The sequence below is a fragment of the Thunnus maccoyii genome, chromosome 1 (assembly GCF_910596095.1).
Source record: "Thunnus maccoyii chromosome 1, fThuMac1.1, whole genome shotgun sequence".
Taxonomy (NCBI): Eukaryota; Metazoa; Chordata; class Actinopteri; order Scombriformes; family Scombridae; genus Thunnus; species Thunnus maccoyii.
The window spans coordinates 39,877,118-39,892,256 of record NC_056533.1 but is presented as its reverse complement, the minus strand read 5'-3'; the positions used below and the strand labels follow the sequence as shown (position 1 = coordinate 39,892,256).

Sequence of the window (15,139 nt, the reverse complement as noted above, 5' to 3'; positions counted from 1 at the left end):
ATAATGTGTATGTTGTGTTTATGTAGTTTAATAGTTGATACTGTATAAATGTGTGTATTGTGTTTATGTAGTTTAATGGTTGATAATGAATAATGTGTATATTGTGTTTATGTAGTTTAATGGTTGATAGTGTATAAATGTGTATATTTTGTTTATGTAGTTTAATAGTTGATAGTGTATAAATGTGTATATTGTGTTTATGTAGTTTAATGGTTGATAGTGTATAAATGTGTATATTGTGTTTATGTAGTTTAATGGTTGATAGTGTATAAATGTATATATTGTGTTTATGTAGTTTAATGGTTGATAGTGTATAAATGTGTATATTGTGTTTATATGTAGTTTTAATGGTTGATAGTGTTTAAATGTGTATATAGTGTAAATACAGTCAGATGTGTAGCTCTCTATAGAACGTACTACAGTGTATCTACAGGAACGAGTCATAGAAATGCAGCAGGGAGGTTTCGTCTTGTTTTTTGGTTGAATATAGATGTATTTCAGTATGAATACATGTTAAACTGAAGAGTTTGGAAGTGAGGATGTAAACATGTCAAATGTTTTGAGGACATTTGAAGGCTGTAGTCACTGAATGCTTTCTGTGGGAAGAGTATTGATCCCTGCAGGGAACCAATCAGAAACAACTGTAAATATTTCAGTGTAACTGTAAATATGATCCTGACTGACAGTGACTTCATTATTCTCTTAAAGAAGCTTCAGCTCTTGTGTTCAGATTAAACATAATCTCAGTAACGTGACAACAGAGCTGCAGTGAATCTCAGAAATAGAAGCTGATGTTCCGGTTTTCAGGCGGATGATGACGCCGCTGAGCGGGTTTATTTTTAGAAGCTGATGTGCCGCTCTGACAGCGCTGGTGATTCTGGGAACAATGGGAGGAGCAGGTGGGAGGACCGGTTCAGCGTGGCAGGCCGAGACGTTTGACTCCTTGCCAGTAAAAACCTTTACAGCTCGCTGACATGATCACTGACCTTTGAATATCAAACAGGCAAAAAATTTTTTAGTGGATCGGGCGATGATGATGTCATCCTGTCGATCATTGACCCTCATCATGTGGTTTCAAGGCCGGTCAAGCTGCACATTCAGTTGGCTTTGTTTGATCAACGATTATCAATCAAAGTAATCAAAAGGTCTTATCAGTATGTCAGCACGCACGCACACACACACACACACACACACACACACACACGCACACACACACACACACACACACACACACACACAGACTGGATGTCAGCGCTGTGACTTTAATATCTTAAAACTTTTGGAACTTTTCATATTTTCATCTGCAAACTCTGTCGCGACTCTGTTATTATTTTACTATATATGTGTGTATGTACACACACACACACACACACATATATATATATATATATATGTGTGTGTGTGTGTATGTACACACACATATATATACACATATATATATATATATATACCTGTTACCTTGAAGTGTTGTCACCTGTCTCTCTGTGATGTCAGAGTTTATATTGTTTTCTGTCAGGAAGGTTTTGTCGCCACATCACTTGTGGTGTAACTGCATTTGTTTGCAAAAACCAGGGATGGGCAACTGGTGGCCCGTGGGCTGCATACGGCCTCCGTCCTCACTCAGTGAGCCCATGAGTCACTTTCTAAATATCAATAAATTGTTGGTTTTGCAGGTGTTGCCATGAGGGGATGTTTTAATTCATAACTCAATCATTACCTTTGTGAGATGAACTTATATTCTTATATTCTGAAGGTTCTACGCTGTCAGACGCTAACGTTAGCGCAGCAGAGCAGCGACCCGCAAAATACCAGTTGGTTTAAACAACTTCAACCAACTGTGAGCTGAAGGAAACATCTCTCTGTCAGAGACGCGGCGGCTGGAGACGTGACGTTAATAAGAAACCAAACACATTTAAGCAGTGATGTTGGTCAGTAAATCATTACACTTTTATTTCATTATTCTCATACAGATGCTTCACAATGAAGGGAGTGAAGTTTTTTAAATGAAAAAGCTGTGTGACAGAGACCTTCATCAGGATCGCTGACATTAACTGCCAGTTATGTTTCATGTTGTATTTCTGAGGCCTCGTCCGTGTTTCGTTCCCATAAAACAGCGAAACAGGATCCGGGACGTCCAGCCGGAGCTACACATGAATTCATTTAAAGATTTATCAGAAGCCAAAACGCTGCACAGACGTTTGTAACACTCACAGACAGGATTTCACAACTCTTCATCTTTCATCATGACGAACACGAGTTAACAGTCCAATACGTCGTCCATGTTACAGATGTGCATGTACGTGATTGGCCGGCGCGGCGCCCTGCTGGATGACGTCATGCTGTGTCGCAACTAAAGTTCAATCAGCAAATTTCTGCTGAACGAGAGATCGATCAGAGTTTCTTGAATCGAACTCGTAGGACAAACCTGACAGAGAGAAGTCAGACAGACGTACTGGAATGTGTAAACGCTGCGCTGTGATTGGCTGCAAACTAGTTGTGATGTCATAAATCCTGCAGGTGCGTCCAGGTGTTAAACTGAGATTTAAGATTACTGAGTGAAGGGACTTTAAATAAAAAGAAGTCTGCCAAACAGAGAACCTTTAACGTCACGTCAGCTGGTGTCAGCTGATGTCAGAGCGCCACCAGTAACCCCGGAGACCAGTTCAGTGGCAGCAGGTGACCTCTGATTGGCTGCAGTCAGCTGTGAAGCTCCTGCTGCTGTTTGCTGTCGCGCGGCTCCGTGTTTACCGTCCGCCGGGCCGACTGTTTGTTCAGAGGCCCGGACTTCACCCGACAGCTGTTACCGTGACGACCACCTCTCCTCCTCCTCCTCCTCCTCCTCCTCCTCCGGCATCATGGATGAAACATGTCTGACATCTTCCTCATCACCATCTGCTTCCTCTCCGAGTTTTTAGATTGATCTGCTGCAGACAATCATCAGTGACAAGATGAAACTCATCATCATCATCATCATCATCATCATCATCATCATCATCATCATCGTCATATTAACCCCCCAATACACACGGAGAGATCAGAACTCCAGCAACACACTGACGCGTTTCAGCTTGTGGTCTTCATCAGAGTCATCATCAAACACATTACAAACAACATTTAAATAAAGTAAGTTCAGTATGAAAAAAGGTAAAAAAAGTAAAAAATAATATATAAAAGACAACTAATCATACACATTCAGACACATATCAGCCAATGAGGCGTCTACAAAGATGGGTTGGACATATGGTCATGTGACTTCAGGCCAATCGTTGTCAAAGAAGGGACGTGAGTGACGCCATATTTGGTTTATTAACTAGAAAGGTACTTAAGTTTGTGTTAATCCCAAAATGTATCTATTAGATACATTAGAAACACTTTGATTAGGATAATAATGATAATAATAATAATAATAATAATAGTAATAATAATAATAATAATAATAGTAATAGTAAAAGGCTTTATAAAGTGCTGTGTACAGAGAGAGCAGAAAGATGCATAATACAATATCAATTGATAAAAAATAATAAAAAGTAAAAAAAAAAAACATCATTAAAAAATTCCAAAACCAGATAAAATACCCAGATGTGTTTATTTCTCTTTATTACTGTTATAATAAAATATGATCATATTCACTCAGTTTTAAACACAACAAGTTTAATCAGAAACAGATTAATGATCATTTAGATTTGAACATTTACAAGTAAAGATATGAACACAGCCTCTCTGGGATATATGGAAACAAAACACAATATTTCATAGAAAAGTTCTTTTATTTTATATTATAAATAAAACATCAGTGTGTTATGTGCAGTTCTGAAGTCTCAGATTCCTTTGAACAGACATTAATCAGCTCGTTAGTTCTCGTTATGAAATATTAGCTGGTATTAAAAAACCAGAAACAGAAACTCTGGAAATAGAAAATCCAAAATGCTTCACTCTTCTTCTTCTCTCTACAAAACTAACATCAGCACCTCTCTGCCCCCCCCCTCCCCCATACACACACACATAAATAACATTAATTAATCATTTTTAAATCAGAAATGCCAGAAAGTTTTCCAGTTTTCCATGAAAGTAAACTCAACATGTTTGTGACTGAAGGACTCATCAACAGGATCAACATTTTATACTCTGATCATTATTATTATTATTAAATGGAATAATGAAACACAACTTTACAGCTGATGAGCTCAATAGAAAGTAAAAGTATGAAAGTGTTGAGCAGCAGCTGTCAGAGTCAGACTGCTTCATCTTTGATCTGTTGATCATATGAATGAAGCAGAATAACATTTGTTTTCCTCTGAATGGAAGCTGGTCTCTCTGGGAGCTGACAGCCTGGTACGAGTGGACCCCCCCCCCATCCCCCTCTCCATCCCATCCCTTCCCACTCCCCCCCAGTGAGCTGATAAACTGGGAGGAGGACAGACCTTTGGCTCAGTCTGAACAGAAACATGACGGATAGATTTGGTTCGCTCGCTCGGCTCGTCGCCGTGATAACAGCCGAAGACAAAAGTGCAGCGATGAATCACCAGAAAACACAGCAGGAGACTCAGAGATGAAGATATGGATCAATAACAACACGTCACCGTCACAAACTGGCTGCAGACATGTAAAAACACTCTGACAGGGTTTTAAAGTTGACTCTTCACATGTAACATTACAAACAGAGATCATTAAACTCTGCTTTTTAAAAGGCAGATAGGAAAATCAAATCAGATAATCAATAAATACAAATAAACAGTTGAAGCAGCGTCGAGATCATCAAGTTGAATAAATGAAAGATGATTTCAAGCGTCGCTGCTGCTGCTGACAGCTCGTCTTCATTAAAGCTTTATCAGTTATGATTCATATCTTTGGTTTACATGACTCAGCATCAACAGCTGGTTGGTTCATCAGATTCTTTTCATGTTACAACATGTTTTATAGTTATTATAGTTATTATTATTATAACTTGTATTTCTTCCTCATTATGTCACAAAACCAACAAACTTCTCTTGTTAGAACATTTAAAGTTTCTACAAATATTAAACACAGAAGCAGAACGTTCAGAGGGATGATGATGATGATGATGATGATGACGCTGTGTTTCCTCCTGAAGTCAGCTGACTGTGATGTCAGGAGCGGCGGCCATATTGGACTGTCTGTAAACAAATACAAGTAAACGGAGCAGCTGCAGTTTTTCAGGATAAAAAGTATTTTAATGTTTATATTCAAGGATTTATGATAAAAACTGTTTGTTTGTTTGTTCTCCACAAAAAACAAACAAACAATAAACTTTTGTTCTGCTCCATATTGATCATAAACCCCCGAATATAAAAACCACTTATTGACATCGACTGAGAAATATTAATGTTATACTGCTTTTTATCCAGAAACACTGCAGCTGCCCTGTTTACTTGTTTTTGTTCACAGCCTGGTCCAATATGGCGTCCAATATGGCGTCCAATATGGCGTCTACGTATATGCAGCAGGTCTGTGGTCAGATGAGGTTTGAACCAGTGACTGTTAGCAATGATCTAATAAATCCATAATCATGCAGAAGTGCTCAGAACAACAGGAAATCAATACACAGCCATAAACTAGAACATAAAAACATCCAATCACATCGATTGATTGATCAACAAACCATCCTGTTAAAACAAGAAGAGATGATGAGTCATCATGTCGTTATAATCAGATATGTTTCACTGATATGTTGTTAAATGTTTACTGGGTTGATAGTGTGTTCATGTTGTTCTGAGACACTTTTAGTGTCAGCGTTTTGTTATAATCTGACACGTCACAGTTTGTTATTGATTGTTAATAACTTGTTGAATATTCACAGAAACAAAACATTAGTGACGCTTGTTAAGTTAAACTGATGTTGATGAAACTTTCAACCAGTGATTTTACTGTTGAGTAATAATGAAGAAAAAACCTCGAAATAACATGAAAAATATCTTGTTATTATAACAAGAAAGCAGATATTTCTGTCATGGAGTCGTAGTTTAGATCCAGATGTGTTTATTTTTCTTTATTACTGTTATAATAAACTAACTAAAACAACTAAAATATGATTATTTTCACTCAGTTTTAAACACAACAAGCTCAATCAGAAACAGATTATTGATCATTTAGATTTGAACATTTACAGCTGCTGCTGCTGACAAATCACATATTTTGGTGATTTTTTAAAATTGTAAATGTGAACATGTAAACGTGTAAACGTGAATGTGTGAACATGTGAACGTGAATGTATGAACGTGTAAACGTGAACGTGTAAATGTGTGAACGTGTAAATGTGAACGTGTGAACATATGAATGTATGAACATGTAAACGTGAATGTGTGAACGTGTAAACATGTAAACGTGTGAACACGTGAACGTGTAAACGTGAACGTGTGAACGTGAACGTATGAACGTGTAAACGTGAACATGCAAACGTGTGAACGTGTAAATGTGAACGTGTGAACATATGAACGTGAACATATGAATGTGTAAACGTGAAGGTGTAAACGAGTGAATGTGTGAACATGAACGTATGAATGTGTAAACGTGAACGTGTAAACGTGAATGTGTAAACGTGAACCCGTGTGAACGTTTAAATGTGAACGTGTGAACCTGTAAATGTGAACATGTGAACATGAACGTGTGAACTTGTAAAGGTGTAAACGTGTTAACATGTTCACTGTAGTGAACGTGAACGTATGAACGTGTGAATGTGTAAACGTGTGAACGTGAACGTGTGAATGTGAAGGTGTAAATGTGAACGTGTGAATGTGTAAACATGAATGTGTAAACGTGTGAACGTGAATGTGTGAATGTGAACGTGTAAATGTGAACGTGAACGTGTAAATGTGAGCGTGTGAACATATAAACGTGTAAAGGTGTAAATGTGTAAACATGTTCACTGTAGTGTAGTTTGGTTCCGTCTGTTTAACCTGTAAAACATCTACTGAAGATATAACATCTATATATAAATATTAAATATGATTCATTTAAACCAGTAAACCAGTAAACATCATCGCTGGTTTTTATAGTAGTGCATCTGTGTGTGTGATGTGAAGGTGAATCAGACAAACGTCATGTTCAGCCTGTTTTAGCTCCTGTGTTGGTTTTGAGGCTCATTTCCTGTCTGATGATGATGATGATGATGATGATGATGATGTTCACCAACAACATTCAGTGTGAACAAACATTTTCTACAACAGTTAATGAGATTCAACTTGTTTCTGAATAATCATTAATAAAGTAGCAGTAGTGAACATGAGGTTGAACCAGCTTCACCTTTAACTCCCTTCATTAAAACCATCTGACAGCTTCATATTAAACCAGTTTAAAATGAAGCTCGTGTGATTTTGGCTGCTGATGTAATTTTGTGCTTTAACATGAACAGAAACATCCTGAATGTAGAAACAATCAAAGACACATCTGAACTTTTATAACTGAATTTTAATTTAAATGCACGTTAGCCCAGGTTCCTCTGATATAAAAAAGCTGAGTGACGACAGAGAAATGCTGCCCAGCAACATTCAGACCGAAGCAAAAAAAAAAAAAAAACAACATGACAAACATCTGAAGAAATCAGCTGATTTTACAGAAACATCACGACAACAATCAAACGTTTCCAAGAGACCAGAATATTCCAACGTTCCTCAGACACACGGTGCTCCGACATGCAAAGACTCTACAAACATGCTGCTGCTGCTTGGAATAAAGTGTAGAAAAACCAACCATAGAAAAGTGAAAAAGATGAAGGCTGCTCCGCTCAGCCGGCCAGCAGCAACGTTCCCACAACGTTCCCACAACGTTCCCACAACGTTACGTCACGTTTCAGACTCGGAAAACAACAAATATCACATAAATATTCTTATATTATTTAAACATTTGAACAGAATCAGAATATTAAACTGACTAAACATCAGAGTTTTATTCTTTTCCACATTTGTTAAAACACATTTATCATCGATGCATCGATATCAGTAAGATATGGATCGATTGGATCAATCATCTTATTTTTTGGGGGGAAATAACTTCAGATATTGATCGTGTGTCTGAAAATTAAACTGCTGACATTAAAACTATTTAAACGATGTTTAATTAACAAAAAAAAAATCACATTTTCTGAAGAATTTTCTGCAGTTTTATGTTTCAAATCTAACAGTCTGATATTAAACATGTTCCTGAAGCTTCCTCCTCTTCCTCCTCTTCATCAGTCCTGAGCTTCTCTACTAACTGAGGCCTCCAGCAGCTCAGGTGACCAAACTTTAAGCTCTGTGATTGGTTCACAGACGTAGCTCCTCCCACCTCGCCACTCTATACAGGATATATGTTTGTTTTTTGGTTGGGACGCAAAAAACATCGTGAGGAGAGAACAGTTGTGGGAACGTTTGGGGAACGTTGAGGGAACGTTGAGCTGAGCGGCTCAGGAGGAGCAGCTCTCTGACTCAGACAACAACGTTCCTGGAAGAACAAATCCAGGAGAACACTCCACACACCTGCACAACGTCCAGTAATTATAAAGTCTGACAGCCGTGGCTCCGCCCCCCCCCTCTCGGTGGCGTGCTGACGGGGGGGGGCGGGGCCACAGCGGGGGACCTGAGTCGGGCGGGTCAATAACAGATCAATAACTGATCAATCATCTGGTTCATCTTTTTGTTTAAAGATTTATCGCCAATTAAAAGTCTTCACGACGTCGTCGCTGCAGGACGAATCCATCGAGGAAACAAACAATCTGAGCGACTGTAAAAACAACAACAACAACACAATTCATGTATAAACACATGAAGACACGTCAGCCAATCACACACCAGGGTCTGGTGAGATCACTTCCTGCTTCATGTCTGTTTCTGTGAGATATGATAATAAATATGAAGGTTGGAGACTGATGTTTAAATGTTTGTTCTCTGTCAGCTGTTGCTGTGATTGTTGTTGTTGTTGTTGTTGTTTGTCAGGATGTTTTGTTTCCTGGATGTTGGCATCGTCGTCCTCGTCGTCTCTGCAGTGACGCTTCTGCTGTGATCAGCTGACCAGGCTCCGCCTCTCTGACTCTTGTCTGGACACAAACATCAACAAACGAGTGAAAACACCCGTAAAGGACAATTCTGACTGTTTCTGCGTCTAAACCTCGTTCAGATGTTTCTCCTGGTTCTTCATTTAAATAACGTCAACGATGGAAAAGACTCAGAATCGTCCTTTAAGCATCAATATGTAGTGACGTACTTACATCATATCTCATCAAAACTTTGTAGAATAACAGAAGAAAATAAACATCCTAAAAAAAGGGGAATTTCACAATTTTACATCTTCATCCCGCGGCGGCGGCGGAGCGTCGAGGCGTCCGCGTCCGACCCGACGGACTGACAGGAAGTGTTTGTGGCTCCTACAGACGTCTGCTGGTCAGTGTCTCAGTTTGTAGGAACTCACATCTCCAATCAATCGATCAATAAACACGTGACCAGTCAGTCCTTCTGGCTTCTCATAGGATCAGAGTTCACCGTCCGTCACACGTCACCGTCCTGAAACATTTTCTGAATGAGACTCGATTTATAACTTCAGCTGGTTTTTATCTAAAAATGAAAATTTAAACATTTTTTAAAAAATCACAGGAAGCAGATTTATGATCTGTGTGAAAACTTCTCATGTTTGTATTTTGTTTCTCCGGAGCTGGAAAAGGAAAACAAACGTTTCCAGGAGGATTGTGGGAATCCTGATGGACATTTTGGCAGCTGGGGGGGGGGGGGGGGGGGGGGGGGGGGCGGGGGTCAGAGGTCATTCAGGATTAAATATGACAGAAGAACTGAAGAAGCAGTGAAGAAGAAAAAGTGATGTCATGTTTCCAAAGTGAAAAAGTTTCCAGAAAACCTGCAGCAGGTGAACGCTCCTCGGATCAAACGTCCCTGTGGCTCCGCCCCCCCCTCACTGCCCGTTGGCGGGGGCGTTGTTGGGGGCGGGGCTGGCGCCCTCGGCGCCAGCGGGCGGCTGGACGTTGTCGGCCAGGTTGTGAGCGTGCTCCAGGAAGAGGTCTTTGAGCACGCTCAGCTCTTTGCTCAGCAGTTTGATTTTGGCCTCCAGCCGCTCGTTCTCCTCCTTCAGCTCGTTGACGCGCTGCTGCGTGTCCATCGCCTTCTGCTTGCTGCGCATGCGGCTCTTCTTCACCGCCAGGTTGTTGCGCTCGCGGCGCTGGCGGTACTCTTCGCTGTCCTTGTCTGCCAGGGGCTTCTTCATCTTGCTGGGGGGGAGGGCCTTGCCGCCGGCGGCTGAAGGGTTGGCGGGGACGAGCTGGGGAACCTGCTGCAGTCTGGCGACCGCCGTCGGCAGAGACGAGGACGAGGCGGCGTGGGCCTGACTCTGGATGACGCTCACGCCGTTGTGGTCAGATGTGGTTATTTTCGCCTGCGACGGCCGGCTCATTTGGATGTGCTGCCTGCAGCTGCTGATCTCTGAGTCTCCTCAGGCGTACAGATGAAACAGGAAGCAGAAGATCAACTGAACGGAGCCTGAAGACGAGAAGGAACATTTGAGTTTACTGTCAGGAACAGATTAAAGACGCACCGACGTACCGCTGTTTCAATCATCCTGTCAGGCCTGACTTCAACTTTAACAAACAAATCAATACATAGACATACATTTACTGAATTATTATTAATTAAAATGATATCTGATACCTGATGCAGCTGTTTGAGTCAATTCATCAATTTATCAATCAACTGAAGATAGTTTGTTTGATTTGTCTGATTGTTCTATAATCAGAGTGTGATATTAATAAAGCTACAGACTCTCAGACCCAAATATTGTGGAATTTTGGAATAACGTTAAAAGGAAACTGATGGTGCGTTCAGATCCAACATTACAGTCAGACATCTGTATTTCACCATCAGATGATGCAGTAAAGTCTGCTGATAAACCTGGTGATAAACCTCCTCATGTTTCCATCACATCATACACTCATACATCATATCATACATTCATACATCATATCATACACTCATACATCACATCATACACTCATACATCATATCATACATTCATACATCATATCATACACTCATACATCACATCATACACTCATACATCATATCATACACTCATACATCATATCATACACTCATACATCATATCATACACTCATACATCACATCATACACTCATACATCATATCATACACTCATACATCACATCATACACTCATACATCATATCATACACTCATACATCACATCATACACTCATACATCATATCATACAGAATAAAACCAGTCTGGACCAGTTCCTGCAAACCTGACAGCAGGTTTTAATCAGTTGAAGATACAAACTGAGCTTCAGACATATGAACGCATCAATATTGAACTGTGACTATTTAAAACATGTGTATGTTTGAAATCTATTTTCATGTCATTGCAGTTTAATGTTTAGATCACTGACTTGTTATTTTCATTATTTTGTTTTATTTTCTCAGAACATTTTGCGTGTTTTATATTTTTAGGATTCTGATTCTGCTGCACATGAAAAAGTTTTTCTACCAAACATTGTGCAGCGTTTCCACGCAGCCATGCTAACTAGTAGCTAACTAGCTTATGGCTAACTAGCCTGTGCTTTCAAGCGGTTTGCGGCTGTTGTCCGCTTGTAAACACCGTCAGCCAAATCACACACAGACAGGTGTTTCACTGTTTTACGGGACTGTTTCTCTTCACACTCACTTCCTATCTTAAGTCCGTCTGTGGCAGCCTGAGGCTGCTGATTGGATAGTTTTCCTTGCACAAATCCTGTAAGAGACGTTCAGGGTTACACAGCAGGAATGACTTGGTCTGTTAAAGAACCCTCTACCTCAGTCAGCCTGTTGTTATTTTTGTTTATATTTTATTGTTATTTACACAGCTGTGTGTTTTGTTTAGCAGGAGAGAAGCTATAACTGTTTTAATCTGTTATCATTGTTGAAAACAACTGAAGGAACATCGTCCCCCCCCCTCCCTCTGATGGTAACAACTCGACTGTTTTTTACGTTGTTCCCTGTAAGCGGGAATGTAATACTATGCACTTGTGCCTGAGCCGGTTTCCATGGGAACGCAGCTGTCCATCGTTCTGTGGAGGCTTTCATCATACGGAAGTAGGTGTGGTTTCAATTAAACTGGGTTGAAAACATAGATGTTCTCCCCCCCTCCCCCACCACCTCTTCCTCCTGTCTCTGAGAGCAGCAGCAGACATCTGACGCGATAATTGGTCGGATTATTATTCTGCACGGCCAATTAGCAGCGCTGCTGTGATTGGTCGGCGCGTTGCCATGCAGCCAGTCAGCTGTGCGCAGGGAAAAGCGCTCCGGGTGAAACCAGCAGCTCCGGCTGTTGCCTGCTGTTGCATCATCATCGGCTGCCTTTGTGCCGACAGAGGGAAACTCCGGAGTCATGCGGGGCTGATCACTAATCTCAGGTTTTAGGTGACTTAAAAAAAGGTTTGACCGAAATAAAAACACCGACACGGCGGATAAATCCAGACAGGTCGCTTCAAGTCGGTGAATTTTGAATTTCGAAGCACTTTTAACAACTTTTTCTTCCCTCGAAGCCGCTAACAGATGGTTCACTACCTTTTGACTTCACAAGAAGCTTCTACACTTTACATTTACACGCTGACATGTGTTCAATCCGGATGTAAAGACAAACGAAGCCACATTTTCACTTTTCCTCTGACAACCCGTTCAACCGGGCAGCTAGCCAGCTAGCCTCAGTTAGCCTCTCATGCTAACGGGCTCTAACCTCACTGTTCGCGCTTCTTCTCCGACAAACAAAGAGTTTAAAACACAGTTTACCTTCACGGGGCGGCGGTGGGCTCAACCATCCGTCAAAGTCGGAAAAGTTTGGGTAGAAAGTTGGAGTTTCGTTCCGTCTGTGTGAGCTGTGAGTGTTTTTGTTTGGAACATGGAGAGGAGCCGATTGCGAAATCGCTTTTACCATGTACGGCAATGATCCAGGATCAGCCAATCAGAGGCGAGGAGAGGGCTGCGAAGCGAGTAGTGGACCAATCGCAGTTGCGTGTGCGGCAGAGTGATGCAATACACAGGATGATTGACATGTCATTCGACCAATGGGAAATCGCTATTTTGTGTTGGTTTTGTTTATGTAATATGAGGTTGGTCAAATGAGTTCAAACATGCATGACTTCATCTCTGAAAGGCGAGATTTAACAACACTGAAACTACTAATAATACTTATTATACCTGCACTAGTTCTACTAACAATAATACTATAGTTAACCTGTACTATCTCATCTTTTAGTACAAAGAATCCACCTTCAAAATACTGTAAAATAAAGAGAAAACAGCCTATAAACACGTACAGGTGACATGTTACAGCGTCATTACATAAAGGAGAAAAACAAGGACAGTTACTGTATACATGCACTCTTATCATAAACAGCTAAAAAAATGATAATGAAATTCATATTTTAATATGTATAAATTAAACAAAATATGTTTATAGTTAAATAATAAGACAAGAAAAATGTAATTAATGATTATTTTAATTGATTATAATTGTCAGTTATTTGCTTCATTCACTGATTAATCATTTGTTCAATAAAACTTGAGTAAAAGGGGAAAAACGTGGATCAGTGTTTCCCAAAGACGATGTCTTCACATGTCCTGTTTAAAGATATTTAGTTATTGTTATATTCAGTTTACTGTCATAGAGACTAAAAAAAGCAGGAAATATTCACATAGAAGAAAAGATGACACAAAGAGATTCATCTGTTATCAAAATAGCTGGTGATTAATTTTCTGTTACTCAATTAATCAATTAATAGTTGCAGCTCTAAAAATGTGCTAAAACATTATAATATAAATGTGAGAACTGAAGAGACTTGAAGTGATTTTGTTTCTGTCGTTAATTAAATGTGAGTTTTATGTTTCTGTAACGTTCTGCTGACAACAACAGTGTCTGTATTTATCAAACTGCTAAAAGTCAAATTTGGGACGTCAGTGAAAAATAAAAATTCTTCATTTTTATTCACAAACTTGAGAATAAAAACAATGAATCAGTTGGTTTTGAGGGTAAAAGTTAAATGTGTTTATTTGTATTGATCAGGATCAATAACATGTTACTGAAGCAGCATCAGAGCTGTGTAGCTGATTAAACCACTTAGCTGTTCAAAAGAAAAGAAATCAGAAACTATTCTGATAATCGATTAAACCTAATAGTCAGTTGAATATTATTCTACAGTTTCACTGTTTCCTGAATCTGCAGATTAGTCGACTGAATAAACTGTCAGGATTTCTTTTAAAGAATCAATAATCTGGCCGATGGAGGGTGGATCCATATCTCTGATTGGTTGTTGCTTCATGTGATCAGTTGACAGTTTTTACTTGTCGTTCTTACAAGTTTAATAAATTTGACTTTTATCTGATTCCTGATTTTAATTGAGTTTCTTATTTTCTTTTATTTCAGTTTAATTTCTGACGTTACTGGAACTGGTTTCATCTGTTTTATCATAAAATGTAATGACTTTATAATTTGTCGATTTCTACAGAAAGTCCAGAGGTGCTTCCCTCTTCTTACCCTCCACAGACTGTAAAAAACATCTATTTATCTATTTAAAGTGCACAATTCCTGAATGAATACAATAAAAGTACTTTTAAACAAGAAAATAAATGACATGACTCTCTTTTGGCTGTTTTTACTCTCTACCAACTCCTGAGGGAAATATCTGGCTCTTTAGCTGCTAAATGCTCCACTATGTTCACCAGCTAGTCTACAGCTAACTGTGAGCAGGTAGTGTTCAGCGGCTTTTTACAGCTTTCTCTCTGAAAACGACGCTATGAGACGCTGAGAGTGAACCAGAACAGTAAAGTTGCAGCCGGACAGATAAACAATGAGCTGAAACTCACTATAAAGCTCCGTAAAGCCGAGAGGAGCTGCAGAGTCTCTGTAGCTTCATCACTACGAGCCACAACCAACACTGTTACTGTATAGATCAGACTGTGGAGGAGAGAAATATGTGTTATAGCAGTTTCAACAGGTCTAAAACCCAGAATCCACATGAATCAGTCTGTTGTGAGTTGATGCTGGTTGGTGTTCAGACTAGAAAGACGTCGAGCTGAACATCATTTAAAGTAACGGTGAACGATGGCGAAACTTTAACTTGCGATGTCATTCTGAAGTTGCACTTTGATTGCATCA

The 15,139-nt window shown here is 39.7% G+C and overlaps 1 protein-coding gene across 1 annotated transcript; it reads right to left on the bottom strand.

Moving 5' to 3' along the window:
- Nucleotides 1-9,716: 9,716 nt before the first annotated feature.
- On the bottom strand, nt 9,717-13,369 carry cebpg (CCAAT enhancer binding protein gamma). The gene is made up of 2 exons (XM_042420912.1): nt 12,775-13,369; nt 9,717-10,472 (listed from the first exon to the last, which is right to left on the bottom strand). Exon 2 carries the CDS (start codon nt 10,384-10,386, stop codon nt 9,892-9,894), a length of 495 nt encoding a protein of 164 aa, XP_042276846.1. The 5' UTR covers nt 10,387-10,472; nt 12,775-13,369; the 3' UTR covers nt 9,717-9,891.
- Nucleotides 13,370-15,139: the final 1,770 nt, after the last annotated feature.